A 20,176-nucleotide genomic window follows, 5' to 3' on the forward strand; every position below is an offset into this window, starting at 1 on the left:
CGGTGCTCCCGGTGCGGCCTCCTCTACATCAGTGAAAACCGACGTAGATGGGGGACCGTTTCGTCGAGCACCTCCACTCCATCTGCCACAACGGACAGGATCTCCCGGTTGCCACCCACTTCAACTCTGCTTCCCATTCCCATTCAGAAATGTCCATACATGGCCTCCTCTACTGCCATGATGTGGCTAAACTCAGGTGGGAGGAGCAACACCTCATATACCGTCCAGGTAGTCTCCAGCCCCTTGGTATGAACATTGAATTTTCCAACTTCTAGTAATTCCCTCCCCATCCCTTCCTGTATCTGTATTTCACTCTGCCCCCTCCCCCAGCTGCCTACTACCTCCATCATGGTTCCGCCTCCTTCTACTACCCATTGTGCTTTCCCCTATTCCTTCTTCACCTTTCCTGCCTATCACCTCCCTGCTTCCGCTCCCCCACCCCTTGATCGTTCCCCTTACTGGTTTTTCACCTGGAACCCACCAGCCTTCTCCTTCCCACCCTCCCCCCACCTTCTTTATAGGGTCTCCGCCCCTTCTCTCTTCAGTCTTGACGAAGGGTTCCAGCCCAAAACATTGACTGATCGTTTCCATGGATGCTGCCCAACCTGCTGAGTTCCTCCAGCGTGTTGTGAGTGTGGCTTTGACCCCAGCATCTGCAGAGTATTTTGTGTTCACCTTGTGATGACAAACCAAGTTATCAGAAGATTGATACTGATGAGAGAGATAAGGGAGACAATGGAGAAACATTCAAAATGCTAATAAGAGAGAAGAGAGAGATTAACAAGAAAGAAACACATTTCAGATATTGACAGACCGATTGCTTTGAACCTGAACTGTTTGAAGTTTGATGGACAGGCGATACTCCAGCAGGGGGATAAAAAGAACAGGTTCGCTAAGGCACGACACACACTACGAGATCACAAGATAACGAGACCCTGGAAGAGCGATGTGCCCCCACAAGTTTGTGGGAGTTTAGAGGTCTGGTCGCGGGATCCGACCATAGATGCACAGGGTGAAAGGGTACGATCGGCGGGAACCTGGTGTGTGTGTCCTCCCTTGCCTGGGTGCCGGGTTCACCGCGGAAGAACGGTCGTATCCAGAGTGGAGGGGTCACAGTCGGTGACCACAGAAGACATAACAAAGGGTCCGCCCGAAAGCCAACTGCGAAGAACATCAAAGGTCTGCTGAATCAGATTTGCATATCTCTATCTCTCTCTCTCTCTCTCCAATGGCACAACAGCGATTACTGCAAACAGTACTAAGCTGAAATGAACTCTGTGTCACTTGAGACTGATCATTTTACCCCGAGACTGCGATAGAGCTTGGTTGATTCCTATTACCCTAGTTTTGTGTACATGTGTGTTTTATCATTGCTAACCTGTTGCATTTATATCCCTACGATTAGAGTACTGTGTTACTTATTTCTTTAATAAAACTTTATTAGTTTCTGTTAAACCAGACTCCAACTAAGTGGTCCACTTCTGCTGGTTTGGCAACCCAGTTACAGGGTACGTAACAACCTATGTTGACCTTTTGTGATGTGGTAGAATCAAGTATATTCAACACTCACATTGATGAAGTAAGCCAATATATGTTTACTGCAGACATATAACACTCAAGTTTGAAGTTAGTTATTTGTATGAAAATGATTAATGTGCATTTATAACAATACATTGCATGTAGCAACACAAGAGAAATCTATCTTGTTGTCTGTCTCTGGTCAAGAGTTCACAGGCCATAAGCATAGACACAAAAGGGACCATATATGCTCAATATCCTGAGAAGCACACACAAAATGTTGAAGGAACTCAGCAAGTCAAGCAGCATCTATGGAGAGAAATAAAAAAATTTAATGTTTCAGGCTGAGGCCCTTCATCAGGTCCTGATGAAGGGTCTTGGCTCAAACGTCAACTCTTTATTTCCCTCCATAACTGGCTGTCTAAGCTATTGAGTTCCACCAGCATTTTGTGTGTGTTGCATATCATTTCAAATGACCAACAGAGCAATTCACTTATGGAACCTGCATGTACCCTATGATATAGGCAGATGATATTCCTTGTTCTGCTTTCCATGGTCAAACAGTTAGAAGATCATTTTGTTTCAGAGTTATTAGATTATTTCTGGTTTTACCTTGCTATCTAATATTCAAGGATCTTCTCATTTTGTTTTTTTTATTTTCTTAAGAATTTAATTCAAATAGTAACAACCGTTTAGTGGGAAATACGCTTTGTTTTTTGCTTATTTCAACCGAGGTATCTCTAATTAATCTCTGCATTTATAGAATGCATTTTTCAGTACTTAATAAAACTAAATCATACCATATCTAAATATTGCTTTCCGATAACTAACTTTTTGCAAAAAGGTTGTGAATCTGCAAGTGAATGGGCCACAAGTTTAACACTTATACAACTATATTCATGGTAAACCTCACGATGCTAGGAGAGTTCAGCACATTTTGAAAATGGCATTGGTAACTGTTTTCTATTTGCATCTTACTAATGCTTAGGTCAAGCCACTTTACATTTTAAACCAATGTTTAAATGAAGCATAAAACATTAAAACACATAAAGGATTCCTTCAGCCTTCTATGTCAAACCTCATCAAGCATCCATCTACTCCAATCCTGTTTCTCTGTTTGTAAGCCCACTAAATGCACCAACTCAAACCATTTCCCGGTTTCATTTAATTCTCATCATCCATCTACTTCAATCCTGTTTCTCTGTTTGTATCCCCATTAAATGCATCAACTCAAACCATTTCTCGGTTTCATTTAATTCTCATCATCCATCTACACTAGGAACAATTTACAGGGGTTAATTAACCTTCCAACATCGCATCTTTGGCTTGAGGAGGTAACAAAGGTGGGTACAAGGAAAATTCATAAACTTTACACAGAAAACAGCCAAGGTCAGGTTCAAACACTTTTGCTGGATATATGAGGCAGCATCACCAGCGAGTGCACTAACCTGCTGTTCTATTCGAGGCTACCATTCAAAAAGTAAATTAAATTACTCATACCTCCCTTATTTTTATCTAAAAATGAGTAGGTGTGTTCATAACAGCTCCATATTAAACACCGACCCTTGGCAACCACAACTTACTAATACTGTCTTGTAGATTTTCATGCAATACGAGGGTTGAATATCACATCACTGTTCACGCAAATGTTTAGATCAGTGGTGTTATGTTTTGTAACTTCAAAACATTAAACTAATTCAAACGAACACACAGGAGTCTGAAATATGAGTCTATCTACGTGAGACCTGCACATATTGCTTGGTAGTGAATGACGTATGCAATTAATGTATATTTACATATAACCTGTAAATAATTATATAAATGGGAAAAAAAATGCTTAATCAACCAATGCATATACAAGATTACTGAAATATTACAGAAGTATTAAATACCTAATGAGTGAATAATTTCCCTGATTTGATTTAGTTCCCATCAATTCTGAATGACAAGTTAATGGGAAGTAATGTAAAGTTCATAACATGAACCTTAATGTGGTGCATAACCTATAGTATGTGGCAGTTTTAGTCTTTGGTTCTGCATTATAGGGGCTTTTGTGACTGGAGAGAGAATTTATGTGGGATCTTATGGGGAACAAATGTCATGTATGATAAATATCCACACATGTAATAAGAGAAAAAATGAACATCAATAAGGAAAAGACAAATTAACTTATCCAGGACCAGACGCATTCTTCTTCTGATCTTTCTATTCGGAAAATGGAAAATTGTTTGTGGGCTTAGCATTCCCATGTTATTATAACTTCCAAATTTATTGCCCTTCTTCCATGTGAGGCTTTTCACATTATGGCACATCTAGGAAAGTGCTAGAAATGAAATAGTAAGAGAACTCAACTGATTTCAATCATGAAGTGCCTTGATACACATACACATTATATTTGGAATTTATTCACTAACAATTTATATCAGACATTGTTCTGAATATTCCAATAAGGTTAATGGATCGCTCCGTCTCTTTCTCTCCCCAATGGCTTTCCTGCTGCCATTACCCCGCCCCACCTTTACACCTTCCAGATCCTATTGGCGATCCTTCTGAGGTTTGGGGTATTGGTAGCAACCATGCTTCAGCCAAATGTGTTTTGGCAGGCTGGTATTCCTGTCAAATCTCCAGTAACCGTCAAAAGGATTTCCAGTATCGTTGACTTTCAATACACAACTCAGAGCTAAGGACAGCATATGGGAAGAGAGAATCAGATCAGGTCATAAAGACAGATTTATAGAACTAATATTACAATAACAAAGATACTCTTGAAGAGCTTTAGTGTGGTTAAAATGATTTGTAAGAAATGTATGTGAGCTGAAAACTGTAAAAAATAAATGGTCAGACACAAATGCCAGGAATTCTCTTGAGCTGCTGGCAGTTTGGGAATTAATGGACTGTGGCTCCTTCACATTTTCAAGTGAAACACTGTAGTTCATCATCAAGTCTCCATGTTTTATTGAATAAATAATAGTTTAGGCTTGTGCTTTACAGAGTAGAGTGATTCTCTCTTCACTGTTCATTTCGTCTTGAGCTATTCAGTCTCAGCAGACATAACAGACGAGACTGGCTATCAATTAACTTCTAGCTTGACACTCCAGTGCAGTTCATTGGAAGCACTGTGGGAGCTGCCATCTTTCAGAAGAAATGTTAAACCAAGACTCCATGTGCACTCATAGGTGAATACATTGGTATTGTTTTGGAATGGAGTAGAAAGATTCTCCTGAACAATATTTATCACTCAACCAATATTGTGTAAACATGTTAACTAGTTATAATAACATGCTTTAGGCGAGGGCCAAGATGTGTGCAGATTAGTCTCCTAGATTACAATCATGACCAGAATTTGAAAGTGTCTCACTGACTGTAAAATCTTCAGGAAAGCCGAAGGTCATGCAAAAAGCTTCATAACTTCATGCCAGCTTTATTCTTGGGCATGTGCTACATATTAATTCTCGATCCCTATTCATACTCTGATGTCCTGTCCTTGCTCTGTTATATTGTTACAAAAAGGTCCATTGTCAGCTGGATGAACAGCTTCTCATCTTTTGACAAGGCACAGATCGGTCCCTGGGCCTCAACATTAAATTTAGCAATAACTAGCATTTCCAGTTTATATCTCAGGACTATTCTTTATATCTCATGAATTTTATCCATTTGGAACAGTATCTCAACTTTCCTCTGTCTGTGGATACTGCCCGACCTACTTCTAGCATTTTTTTTTAATTACAGATTTCCAGCAACTAAATATCAAGTACTGCCCAGTCTTACCTTTATTTTTCACTCTCTTCTCTATCATCATTCATCTCTTTCTATTTACATCATCTCCGGACTGATCATTTATAATGAATAAGCCTACACTTTCCTCTCTCATTCAATTCCACCATTTGCATTATTATCTCTCATGGTCTTCAGCTTATCACTGACATTTCCTTCATTTCCTCTATCCATCTAACTTAAAACAACTTTCATTTCTAACTTTTCTTAGTTTTGATACATTGAATGCATATCTATCATCTGATTACTTAATTTTCAAAAGCACATGTAACCAACAACAGAATTTCTAATGTTCTGATCATACATATCAGTCCTTTGTTGTCCAGAAAAATCCTGTACACCAGGTAATCTCAGTGTTGTAAACAATAATGAAAGTATTTTTTAAAAATTAAAAAAAATACACATGATCAATATTGTATACTATGATGTAGAATATTTATGTTATTCTTCAAGTAGAAAATTTCGAGACATTGTTTTTTCAAAGAGAATTTCTTATCGAGTATTTACCTCAAGACTAGTCTACAAAAGCTGTTTTATAAATCAATTATTTTTTTTTCCAAATTAGATTATATTGAATAATTTTGTTCACCCTAGCACAAACTGAGCTTACTTAAAGGGTTGCCTATTGCAGGTTAATGTGTTTTAAAAAGTGTTTGGAGAAGACATTAATTCAACCATTTCAACTTGACAAGCAGGTAAAAATTTATCATCCCCATTTCTAGCGCTGGTGTACCACCTAGGCTCCATCGGAAACTGCAAGAAGAAAACCTGGGAAAGATTCTATGTTATCTACTGGTCCCTGCCTCTATTTCCAGCACTTTCATTAGGGTGCAAATAGAAAACTTACATTTACCTTACAATATTGATTTGTGCTTCCAGTTGGTTGGAGGATAATTACATAAACTAAATCTGTCATTCTATAAGGGAAGTTTTAATCTATGGTTTCCCAAATTTTTGGGTGGTACAAGTGAAAGCTCCTTACCCGCAGGCCAGTCTCTCCTTTCTGCTGACATCTCATGCATTCTTTTGTCCATGAATGGTGGAAAGAAAACAAATTGATGGAGGACTGGTTATGGAGTACTGTAATCAGCTATGACAGATTCTTAAGTAGGTTCCAAGGTCAGTTAATACTAAGGTCCAGTTCCACTTGAGCAGACTTGATTGAAGTTATTGAATCTTTTGTGCTACTATGTTTTCCAACAGAACACTAGTTCCCTGTGGTCCTGGGATGAGCATGTCACAGATATAAGGGGCACGAGTCAAGATGCTGGCCACTTCCAAAATGGTGTCATGACTCTGTTGCATTATATCATGAAGTCAATTTACTTAATACTTAATATTTTGTAATTGAATATTATGCTCTTGAATGTTTTCAAGAAATTTTCAGCTGTCTCAGTATGCATTCAGAATCTTCATGACTATCTATTTTGCAAGAGACTTGACGAAGCAGTTCTGCTGTCCCGGGTGTGTGAGGGATGCATTACCACTCCCATCATCTACCACTCTCTCTCTTAGGACAAATCTCTGCTCATCAGCTGCTGAATTGTCCCACTTATTTTGTTCTCCATCCAATTCAATTTGGTTGTATGTAGCTTACTTCAGCTTAAGTTTTAGTTTGAACTTAGTATTTTCCAACAATGTAATCTTTTCATTGCCTCCTCAGCCTGACTTCTTTCCTAATTAGCAGCTTCTTCTAAGGTTCCCATGGGATTGGGGATAAGTTGCTTCCGGCTCGGATTTCAGGTTGGAGTAACTATTGAGACCAGTGAGACTCAGACTCTTCTGTAGCTGGGCCAGGAGGTGCCTTATGGGTGGATAATTTCTGCAGTTGTGTGCTGCTACCATTCTTCACTCAGGACTCTGCTGGAATTACTCAAGATTCTCAATGCCATCATAAATGTTCCATCTCCACTTTGAATGGAAATGAGTCAGGGATTTACAGGAGTTGGTAGGGATGCTGTATTCCTTCATAGAGCTTTCAACATGACTTTGAACTCTTTCTTCAGTTTGTCCAGTTAACTCTTACCTTGACAGAGCTAAAGGTAGGGAGTCAGATTCAGGAGTTTGGTGTCAGGCAAGCAAACTAGGTCAGCTGCTCAAAGATGCTAATCAAGTCCTGGAGATGTTGCCTTGGCAGAGGATTCACCTAGCTTTCTGGTGGACTTGGAGGCTTTGGTAGAAATATCATTGTTGGTATTCTTCCAGTGCTTTGTGGTGCCTGCTGTACGTACGTCAGGACCTCGGCTGGGCAGGGATAACTGCTGCCAGGAGTTTTATGCAAGGCTTGAGATCTTGCCCTTCAAATATCCTTTCTTTTCCATCAGTCAAGACTGTGCTTCTGCATTGCAATTGGTGGTGAATTCCATCATCAATGTCTGCATTCACTGAGCGGAGGCTCCTGAGAGATGCAACAATATTCTGTGCTTCCCAGGGTTTTGCTATGATTTTTCTTTTGTTGGAGAGTGGTTTTGACAGGAGGGGAAGGTTGGTGGAGAATCTTTGTCCTGACATTGTTGAGTGTAATGTCCATTCATCAATAGATAAGACCATAGCTTGAAGTTTGGCCATCAAGCTCAGACAATTATCAGCCTATTAGCACCAAGTCAAATGCTGAAACACAGATGGTATTGAAACTATACATTCCTGTGAGAATATAGATTGCATGCAACTTTTGCACTGTGAATGGTAGATTGCATCACTGCAGATCAGAAACAAGATACAAAACAAGGATAGGCAACGGCACAGTAATAACTAATTTGATAATCATTGTCTGGGCCTGATGCTCACTGAGGTTTCCAATGATGTGCATCTTGAATCATACAGTATCTACTTGATTTCTGGATCAATCATTATGTCAGGCTTTTACACAATGTCTGGTATTGGTTAAAATTTGAAGTAGAATAGCATAAGATAGCTTTCATATGATGCCCATCAATTCCACTAATGCTATCCACAATCACATAAAAGAAGCCAAATGAAAAACATTTCTAAAACTGACATGATATTTGATTTCATCAGGCTAAAATTTTGTCACCTTTTACCAATGTCTCTGTTGGTACTGTCCTCATGTTTCTAAAGTCAGAATTGGCTACGGTCCAGTAAACTCTAGATATAAATTTCAAAGTATTTGAAAGTAATTATTAAATGGTGCTCAATAAAAATGCAGCATATTTATCATTTTTGCTAGAAACCTAGGAAAGGTGGGCCATTTTTTTGTTCTGATAATAAATCGGTTTCACGGGCTTCTTTTTCTACAGGTGCAATAATAGCCCCACAATATTGTATTGCATTGTACTGAAGTGAATTTCTTACATCCTTCACATACATGAGGAATAAAAATATTTACGTTATGTTTCTGTCTAAATGTGCAATTTATAATTTGTAATGAATACTATGTACAATAGGACAGACAAATTATATCAACGTGAGTTAATCAGTCTGATGGCCTGGTGGAAGAAGCTGTCCTGGAGACTGTTGGTCCTGGCTTTTATGCTGTGATACCGTTTCCCAGATGGTAGCAGCTGGAACAGTTCGTGGTTGAGGTGACTTGAGCCCCCAATGATCCTTTGGGCCTTTTTTATGCACCTGTCTCTGTAAATGTCCTGAATAGTGTGAAGTTCACATCTACGAATGCGCTGGGCTGTTCGCACCACTCTCTGCAGAGTCCTACAATTGAGGGAAGTACAGTTCCCAAACCAGGCAGTGATGCAACCAGTCAGAGTGCTCTCAATTGTGCCTTTGTAGAAAGTCCTTAGGATCTGGGGACTCATACCAAACTTCTTCAACCATGTGAGGTGAAAAAGTCCAGTACACAGACATTATGTACAGATCACGTGAGATCCTCGTGATGTTTATGCTGTGGAACATAAAGCTGTTCACCCTCTCAACCCCAGATTCATTGATCTCCATCGGGGTTAGCCTGTCTCCATTCCTCCTGGAGTTCACAACCAGCTCCTTTGTTTTTGCGCCATTGAGGGAGAGGTTGTTTTCTTGACACCACTGTGTCAGGGTGATGACTAACTCTCTGTAAGCTGCCTTGTTATTGTTTGCGATAAGGTCAATCAATGTAGTATCGTCAGCAAATTTAATTAGCAGATTGGAGCTTTCGGTGGCAACACAGTTATGAATGTACAGAGAGTAAAGAATGGGGCTCAGGCTTAGGACACAGCCCTGAGGGGCACCAGTGCTGAGGGTCAGAGGGTCAGAGGTGAGGGAGTCCACTCTTACCACTTGCCAATGATTTAAATTATGAGGACACACAGTCCTCTTTTATTGTCATTTAGTGTTGCACGCATTAAGAAATGATACAATGTTCCTCCAGAATGATATCACAGAAACACAAGACAAACAAGACTGAAAAACTGACGAAGACCACATAATTATAACATATAGTTACAACAGTGCAAAGCAATACCATAATTTGATAAGAACAGACCATGGGCACAGTAAAAAAAAGTCTCAAAGTCCCTCGAAAGTCCCATTATCTCCCGCAGACGGAGAAGGAAGAAAAACTCTCCCTGCCATGAGCTTCCAGCACCACACTTGTCGATGCAGCACCCTGGAAGCACTTGACCACAGCCGACTCTTGAGTCCATCCGAAAACTTCGAGCCTCCGACCAGCCCTCTGACACCAAGCACCATCTCTGCCAAGCACTTTGACCCCGGCCCCGGCAACAAGCAATAGGCAAAGCTAAGAATTTGGGGCCTTCCCCTCTGGAGATTCTCGATCGCACAGTAGCAGCGGCAGCGAAGCGGGCATTTCAGAAGTTTCTCCAGATGTTCCTCTGGGTTTCTCACGTCATCAAATCAGGATTGTGCACGGCATCCTACTTACAAATACGATATCATTTCGGAGCGGCCACGCGCGCTGTGTTGCGCCGCCATCTTCACCTTCCCTCCTGATTTGACAGGAAGTCCAGGATCCAGCTGCACAAATCAGGGTGAAGGCCGAGGTCTCTAAGCTTTTTGCCGAGCCTGGAGGGCATTACAGTACTGAATGCTGAACTGGAGTCCAAGAAGAGCATTCTCACATAAGCGTCTTTCTTCTCCGAGTGTGTAAGAACAGTGTGTAGAACTGTGGCTATTGCATCATCCGTCGATCGGTTGCGTTGGTAAGCGAATTGTAGGGGGTCCAGTGTGGGTGGTAGGATGCTGCAGATGTATTCCTTGAGCAGCCTTCCAAAGTATTTGCATATTATTGGGGTGAGTGAGTCGTTCAGACCTGTTACCTTGGACTTTTGAGACAATAGAGGATGTTTTGAAGCAGGAGGGCACTCTACACTGGGAGAGGGAGAGATTACAAATGACTGTAAACTCACCTGCCAGTTGTGCCAATAACAGTTGTGTAAATAATGCTGATTTGGTGTGGAAGCTTTTGACAGTTAGAACAGGACAAGTTAAAATTGAATACATGGCAATGCATCAAAAGTGCTTCAATAGCTGTCAGAGAAACACTGCAGTTTTTCTTAAAGCAAACTACAGCTAACTGAAACAAGAGCTTTGCTCACACAGTTTGGGTTTGGTACAAGGTGAAATGGCGTATTTCTGAGGCCCCTCCCTTGGTCAGCGCCTACCATGGATGTTCTGTCCTGGCTATACAGTGCCATCAGTTGATATGCCAGCCAATATACAAGCCAGCGCAGTACAATATGCAAAACTGCCCATGCAGCGGGCTCTCCACACAGCTGATGAATCCAAAGGAATGGCAGAGAACGATATAGTTTGGGACCAGAGATGTTGCTGGAGTTGTCAGTCAGCATTGAACTCAACATAGGACTGCTTAAGGATTCCAGTTCCAGATCTTTCCTCGGGGTTTGCTCTCAAAGACTTTCCCATGAGTGGGTGTGGCTGCAAGGTGGTGGAGGTTTGAGATCAGTGTTTTCCTTCTCCTGGATGAACTGCCAATGACTATTTTCCTGCACTTATCTAATATCTCTCAATTTGATTTCAAAGGGCTTGAGATTATATTCCAACCCATAATGTGTCTGCTTTACATTCCTTTCCAACTTCTGTTTGACATTGAGAGTTTGGATGTTTAATTTACTTATTTTCTGTTTCCTGCCTCTTTTGTTCTTACTTTAATTGCAATGGTTATTGTACTTCATTGCTATGTTTCAATCTTAAACACAAAATAATCTGCAGATGCTGGGGTCAAAGTAACACTCACAACATGCTGGAGGAACTCAGCAGGTCGGGTAGCATCCGTGGAAAAGATCGGTCAACGTTTCGGGCTGGAACCCTTCATCCTGATGAAGGGTTCCGGCCCGAAACGTCGACCAATCTTTTCCACGGATGCGGCCTGACCTGCTGAGTTCCTCCAGCGTGTTGTGTATGTTTCAATCTCATTGTTAAATACTTAAATTAGGTTGCAAAATATAGATTTTTTCTTATTGTATTTGAATTATAATCTTAGATTGTGGGTCCTGGTAAAAATGTGTTTTCTTTACTTTAACAAAAGTACTGATGCTGAAAAACGTGGCTGAGTTTTAAGGAAAGATAAGGTATCCCACTGTGAATTCTCTCAACTAGCTTAGATTATCAGAACAAAAATGTCAGGCCACAAAGGAACAAGATGCTAAATACCCTGACAATGTGCTCTTACTTTAACACAGGCAGCTGTAACCTCCAAATGTTTACGTTTGAACAAAATAAATGGTTAAACCAAGTCTGTATTTTTGTTATGAATACTTTCGAACACATGTCCCTAACATGTTTCATTTTTCAGGCATTTTCTACTTTTAATTCTGATCTCTCAATTGAATAACACTCAAAGGCACCACCTGAATGAAAGATAATTGATTGAACCATATATCACACATCAAGTAAATAATGAAATTCCCTCAGTTTGAGTGAGCCACATGTATTAGGCACCTCGACATGCAGTGTGATAGGGAAGGAAAATTAATGCTGACAGACAGATTGAACTTCTAACACAGATAAAAATCCCAAAAGAATGATTGCAGGAAGGAGACAAAGCTACTGATATGCACCATTCCACCTTAATGCCACAGGCAATTTCTTTTCTTAATTGAACTAATTTATTACCATAGGTACATGACATGCTGAGAAAGAACATGATTTGTAGTTAATGTGGTCTATGAATCATGATTCTACAGTTGACTGTAACATTAGCCATGCTAATATGGGGAAAATATAGCTTCTGTGTTATGTACATCGAGTTTGCAAGTCAACTTGAACTAATCTTTCACTGCAAACAGTCATAAAAACAGTTAAACAAGATGTTTTTGCAGAAGTCTACAGGCATAATTATGTAAAACATAGAATTTCGTTTATCTGCAATAGATGTCTTTTGCTTTGTTTACTTGCCTGCTCTATCATTCCTTGGCGTTTATGCTTGAAAACTCTTTGGTAACATGTTAACATTGAATTTAAATATTTTGAACTTTCAGAATTATGGAGACAAACTTGAGTATTCATTAACATGGGAAAATCTGCAGATGTTGTAAATCCAAAGCAAGGCGCAAAAATATGCTGGAGGGATTTACCAGGCCAGCCAGAATTTTTCCATGGAAAAGAGTAAACATTCGATGCTTTGGGCTGAGAAGCTTCTTCAGGACTGAGAGGGAAGAGTTTTTCCATGGAAAGGAGTAAAAAGCCTGACCTGTTGAGTTCCTCCAGCATTTTGTGTGTGCTGCTTTGAATATTCATTAGTCAAGTTTAGATGCTAAATGATCTAGAGGGTAGAAACACAGCCCTGCTTGTGTTACATATGACAGAAGAATGAAATAGGAAATCTCACTCTATGGAGACAGTTCCAAGGTCAACATACAATACAGATACGACATTAGCGTAGCAGTAATGCAAAGTCAAAGGACCTGCATTTTAGTGCCACCTGTATTGTGTGAATATCTTGTGAGATTAACATAAGTGATCAAAGACCATTTCAGTGCTTTCACCTCACATCTTTAATGTTGATGCGAAGCAATCTAGAACTACAGTTATAGGAGTGACACAGAACGTGATATAATGTAAATGTAACAGATTTGAGGAATTGCAAGACAGAAAGTTATGATATGATGTTATGGACAGGCTGTGTAGTTATAGTCATTTCTAATGATACCAGAGTGCAGCAGGAAATCATGTTTTCAGAGATAGCTGGCCTACGTCAGTTTAACATAATTACTAAAATAATCAGCATTCTGTCAGAGCTGTTTCAAACTAAATGCTTCAGAGAAACACGTTAGAATATTTTACTTTAGGAAAGATACAAAGCAAAACCAAATTGTTGTTCATATCATCCAAATTCAACTTTGTACAATTGTACCAAAATATTTTCATGAGAATATAGCAGCAGGCAGATATTTTCTTTTGAATGTTTGCAATGCACTTTTAGTATTCTCACCACTGACCTTCACAGCACAGCTGAGGATGAACAAACACACTAACATTGGAAACTAAAGGGACATTTGCCTTGAAACATACAATGCTTCTGTAGGCTAACGCCATATGAAAATAGATCACAATTTGAAGGATTTAGTCTCAGTAAATGTCAAGGTTCTGGATGTCTGTTAAGTAGTGGATGGACATTGAAATAGCAGTATGGGAATAGCGTTGGTTAAATGTTGCTTAACAAAATTAAAGGCTGCAGTTACACAATTTTTACTGGTTTAATGTTGCAGTAACAAAGTGACTTTCAATTAATATATTCAAGCCACAAATTGCACTCTTTTAATATCACTTTCCTTATTGAAACTAATTTTTACCCTAAAGGAAAATACCTCAGACTAAACATTTATACCAAAGATGGATTGCTTTAATAAATCTCTGCTCAAGCCACTGTCGAACAACATTGTTTTAAGCCTCTTGGGAATAGTTTTAGTCAGAAATTCCATAGAATCACAGAATGTTCGTTACATTATGCCAAGTGATTTATTTTAAATGAGGGAAAAGAAACACTTTCTTAATTGTTCTCATTTGCTCTCCATTTCCCTCTCATATAGACCTCTGTTTTTCTATCATCCATGTGCCTATCTAAGAGTTTCTTAAATGCCTCTAAGATACCTGCTTCTACCACCATCCCAGACTATGCACCCACCAGACTGTGTAAAAATAATGTACCTCCAACATCCTACTTAAACTTTCCTCCAATCACCATAAAATTATGCACCCTTGTATAACCATTTTTGCTCTTACAAAGAGTCTCTGGCTGTCCACTCAATCTATGCCTCTTATCATCTTGCACACCTCTATCAAGTCACTTCTTACCCTCCTTCACTCCAACGAGAATAGCCCTAGGTTGTTCAGTCCTTCCTCATAAGACATGCTCTCTAATCCAGACAGTATTCTGATGAGTCTCCTCTGCATTCTCTCTAAATCTTCCACATCCTTCCCATAATGAAGCAACCAGAGCTGAACACAATACTCCAATTGTGGTCTAACCAGTGTTTTACAGAGCTCCAATATTGCCTCATGGCTCTTGAACTCAATCCCTCAGCTAATGAAGGCCAACACATGATATGCTTCTTAATCATTTTCACAAAATGTAATATACCTTAAGTTCACAGTAATTGACAGCAATGGGAAAAGGTGTGAGCTGCTAAGTGCTATCAGCCAGAGAATGTGCAAAACAGGAAGACCATAATGGAAAACAGTTTTAAGATTTCATTTTTGGTAAGGTATCAAATTAATGAAGCTTGAAAAGCAGAAAAATAAACCTCAGCTTTCTTTAAACTGTTATTAATCTCTTTTGATCATTCTGTTCATTCAGATAGTTTATATGCATTTAGCACACATTGGGAGACAATGGATGAATTTAGTGCAAGAGTGTGGAGACAGATGCAAAATCATAACTGTATGTTTCTGTTGATCTCGTGAATGAGTGTGGAAATAGACTTTTCAGCCCATCGAGTTCTCACCACCCATCAAACAACAATTTACACTTCTTCAAATCCCATTTTATTGTCCCCCAGGTTCTACCATTCACCTATAGTAAGGTCAAGCAACCTACCAAGGCAGATGTCTCTGCGTTGTGGAAGGAAGCCAAAGTACCTGGAGGAAACCCACGCAGTCACTACTGAAACACGCGCACTCCATTCAGACAACATCCAACATCCAACATCCAGAATTAACCTGGGTCTCCGGCATTTTGAGACTCATATCAGCTATACCAGCTGCACCACTGTGCGGCCGATCTGTGAGAGTGATTTCAGATTCTGTATGCCAGGTAAACATTGTGCTAAGCCAAAATGCATTTAAATGATTTAAATCAATGAAACAACATTACTATATCCAAGATGAACAAAAGGCAGAATTTCATACTGTGATTAATTAATGTGAAAATGATTCAGTAGCTTTGTGAAATTACTCCCTGTTGGAATCACCAGAATTAATAATATGTGTACACCCATTGTCATGTAGGTAATTGTTTTCTGTAAGCTGGGTTGCTCAATATTTTTATAGTTACACTATGAAATATTCATTTCCCAGATACTGCATTATTATTGATAATGTGCACAGATCAGACTCAAATGCAAAAGTACATATGGCCAGAAATTGATATTCACAAATCAATGATATAGCAGCAATATGATGTACAAGTGCAGTTGAAATTGACTTCAACATTGTATGTTGACCACCACCATGCAAGTTGAACATCTGAAAAATAAACTTTATAAGGTATCCCTACACTCCTCATTGCAAGCTAATTCGACAATATAAGTACACAACATACAACGAATCAGTCAGTTTCACTTACCCCTGTTCTCTGCACATCCATGAAAACTGCTCTCTGGAAGGTTTTCTCCCACACTGCAAGCTCACTCCCCGTCTCTACACAGAAATAATGGTTCTCGCCTTGGCCAGCCAGGATACTGAAACCATACGGCCTCAGGTTTTGAAGCTCAAAGTCCTGATGAAGACCTAAATATAAGTTTGCTTGCAGCCAGCATTCATCATCAAGCCAGAGCTGTAAAATATTCTGCAGTAGATTATCTTTGAGCCATTTAATTCTTACAGGCAGATAACACTACATAAAGTATTTTAATCAGCCATTGCTGTCATCCAAGATGAAGAGGAAAGGTGTTTAAGAAAATTATAGCATAAAAAATGCATTGAAGAAGTCCGTTGTTTCAAGCAGACACTGCACTTTACCTTAAGAATACAATTGATGTGGCTCTGAATTTATGCTGCATACTTAGAACAAGGGGCACTATTTTAAGAAGGAAAATTAAAGAAACAAATATGGCACACAAATTTATTTTATATATGAAGACCTTTTTATGTTATAATATTATATTGAGTTAATTTATCAAGTGTTTAAAACAGGTTCATTAGATTGATTATTGCAAGTAGTCAATTCTTCATTAATGTAAAATTTATGTCATCCATACTGAAAGAAAGAAAAATACTTGGCCTTTTCTCCTTGGAGCGACAAAGGATGAGAGGTGACCTGATAGAGGTGGATAAGGTAATGAAAGGTATTGATTGTGTGGATAGTCAGAGGCTTTTTCTCAGGGCTGAAATGGCTAACATGAGAGGACACAGTTTTAAGGTGCTTGGAAGTAGGTACAGAGCAGATGTCAGGGGTAAGTTTTTTACACAGAGAGTAGTGAGTGCGTGGAATGTGCTGCCGGCGACAGTGGTGGAGGCAGATACTAGAGGGTCTTTTAAGAGGCTCCTGGATAGGCAGATGGAGATAGAAAAATAGAGGGCTGTGGGTAACCCGAGGTAATTTATATACATGTTTGGCACAGCATAGTGGGCCAAAAGGCCTGTATTGTGCTGTAGGTTTTCTATAGCATTTGTTATCCATAATAACCTTACAAAATTATTCTAAAATGAAACAGGTATCCAATATTGTGAATGTCATATATAAAGTATAAATAAGTAAAAGCACAATAAGATATTGAGCAAAAGTAGATCTGAAAAGCTTAAAGAAACACATAATAAACAAGAGAAAATCTACATTTGTTAGAGATCTGAGCAGCACACACAAAATGCTGGAGCAACTCAGCAGGCCAGGCAGCATCTATGAAAAAAAGTACAGTCAACGTTTCAGGCCGAAACTCTACTGCAGGACTGAGAAAAAAAGCTGAGGAGTAGATTTAAAAGGTGGTGGCGGGTGAGAGAGAGAAACACCAGGTGATAGGTGAAACCTGGAGAGGGAAAGATGAGGGGGGATCTCATTGAAACCTATTGAATATTGAAAGGACTAGATAGAGTTGATGTTTCCTTTAGTGAGTGAGTCTAGGACCAGAGGGCACAGCATCAGAAATGAGGGATGTCAATTTAGAACAGAGATGAGGAAAAATTTCTTTGGCCTAATTCTGCTCCTATGTCTTATGTCGTTTGGTCTGATGTAATAGTGATAATTTGATGTAACATATTCAAAATGTTGGAGAGACACAGCAGATCAGGTGGTATCAATAGAGAGGGAAAAAAAACACTCAATATTTTGGGCAGAGACCCTTCATCAGGACCTGATAAAGGGTCAGCCTGAATCATTGACTGTTCATTCCTTTCCATAGATGGGGCCTGCCCTGTTGATTTCCTCCAGCATTGTGTGTGTCTGTTGCTCTGGATTTTTCAGCCTCTGCAGAATCTTGTGTTAATGAAGATTTGATTGCTGGAACAAAGTCTGCCATCAAATAAAGGCAAGTAGAGCAACTTATTGTTCCAAATTTACCATGTTAGTTCCTTCAAGGTAGCAATTTGTTAGACCAGAGAATGGGCATGAAAACAGTGAAAGCAACGTGATACCTGTACAGAGGAAATGTATTTAGTGGGTAAATACTGATTCTGCCTAATTTTGAGGTTGTCTCAGTTCGAAGCGAAAAAAATCTCATGTAGATCTATGCCACTAATAAAAATAAAATCATAGAGGAAACAGAGCCAATGGTTAACTTGTCAATGCTGGCCATGGTAGCTACCAAGCTATCCCATTTACCCATGTTGAGTCTTTATCCCTCTGTATCATTCTATCCATGTTCTTATCCAAATGTCTTTTAAATGTAGTTATAAAGCCACCTCGACCACTTCCTCTGCAGCTCATTCCATATATGCATTACACTCTGTGTGAAGAAATTTCTCAAGTCCCTTTTAAATCTTTCACTTATCTCCTTAAGCCTAAGCCATAGTTATATAAAAGTACAGCACAGAAATGGGCCTTCAGCCCATCTAGTCCATACCAAAACCATTTAATAATCAATGCCTACTCCCATCAACCTACACTGGCACTATATCTTTCCATACCCCTACTATCCATGAACCTATCCAAACATCACTTAAACATTGAGCTGACATGCACCACTTGTGCTAGCAGCTAATTCCACACTCTCACAACCCTCTGAGTGAAGAAGTTTGCCCCCATATTCCCCTTAAACTTTCACCCTTCACCCTTAATCCATGATCTCTGGTTGTAGTCCCATCCAACCCTGTGGAAAAAGCCTGCTTGCCTTTACTCTGTCTATACCCCTCATAATTTTGTATACCTCTATCAAATCTCCTCTCAATTTTCTACGTTCTAAGGAATGAAGTCCTAACCTATTCAATCTTTTCTTTTAACTCAAGTCCTCCAGATCCAGCAACATCCTTGTAAATTTTCTCTGCAACCTTATTTACATCTTTCCAGTTGATAGGTGATCAAAGTTACACACAATACTCCAAATTAGGCCTTACCAGCATCTTAGGCAACTTCAACATAACATTCCATCTCCTGTACTAAATACATTGATTTATGAAGGCCAATGTGCCAAAAGCTTTCTTTATAACCCCATCTACCTGTGATACCACTTTCAATGAATTATGGACCTGTATTCCCAGATCCATTTGTTCTACCACGGTGCCCTACCATTCTCTGTTTAAGACCTACGCACGTAGGTCTTACCGAAGTGCAAGACCTTGCATTTGTCTGCATTAAATTCCATCTGCTATTTTTCAGCCCATTTTTCCACCTGATTCATATCCCTCTGCAAGCCATGATAGTCTTCCTTACTGTCCGTTACACCCTCAATCTTGGTGCCAACTGCAAATTTGCTTATCTTGTTAACCACATTATCATCCACATCGTTGACAGCCATAACAAACAACAATGTACCCATCACTGATTCCTGCAGCACTCCACCAGTCACAGGCCTCCAGTTAGAGAGGCAACCATCTACTACCACTCTCCTGCAAAACCATTGACTGATCCAATTTACCACCTCATCTTGAAAGCCGAGTGACTAAACCTTTTTGACCAACCTCCCATGTAGGACCTTGTCAACTGCCTTGCTAAAGTCCATGTAGACAACATCCACTGCTTTGCTTTTATCATCTTTCCTGGTAAATTCCTCAGAAAACTCCATGAGTTTGGTTAGACATGATCTACCATGCACGAAGCCATGCTGACCATTCTTAATGAGTCCATGTCTATCCAAATACTTATATATCCAGTCCCTTAGAATACTTTCCAACAACTTTCCCACCACTGATGTCAGACTCATCAGACTGTAATTTCCTGGTTTATATTTCGAGTCTTTCTTAAACAGTGCAACAACATTAGCTATCCTTGAAACCCCTGATTCCTCTGTCGCTAATTTCTCTGCTAGAGCCCCAGCAGTTCCTGCACTTGCATTCTATAGGGTCTGAAGGAACACTTTGTCGGGTCCTGGGGTTTAACCACTCATTCTGCCTCAGGACAGCAAACACTGCCTCCTCCCTCATCTGTATAGGGTCCATGAACTGAGTGCCACTTTGCCTCATTTCCATAGACTATGTCCATTTCCTGAGTAAATGCAGATGCAAAACATTTATTTAAGTTTTCCCCCATCTGCTTTGGCCCAAACACATGGATTACCATTCTGATCTTCCAGAGGAGCAACTGTGTCCCTGCAATCCTTTGCCCTTAACATACTTGTGGAATCCCTTACCACTCTCCTTCACTTTG

At 39.7% G+C, this 20,176-nt stretch overlaps 1 protein-coding gene across 1 annotated transcript in view; it reads right to left on the reverse strand.

Annotated features, from left to right (window-relative positions):
• The window catches only part of sntg2 (syntrophin, gamma 2), a 357,770-nt gene that overhangs the window by 23,969 nt on the left and 313,625 nt on the right, over nt 1-20,176 (reverse strand). The window contains exon 16 of the mRNA XM_063068605.1: nt 16,007-16,228. Within this exon, the coding sequence (XP_062924675.1) occupies nt 16,007-16,228 (222 nt within the window). The remainder of the gene's footprint in view (nt 1-16,006; nt 16,229-20,176) is intronic.

Source organism: Mobula hypostoma, chromosome 2 (genome assembly GCF_963921235.1).
Source record: "Mobula hypostoma chromosome 2, sMobHyp1.1, whole genome shotgun sequence".
Lineage (NCBI taxonomy): Eukaryota > Metazoa > Chordata > Chondrichthyes > Myliobatiformes > Myliobatidae > Mobula > Mobula hypostoma.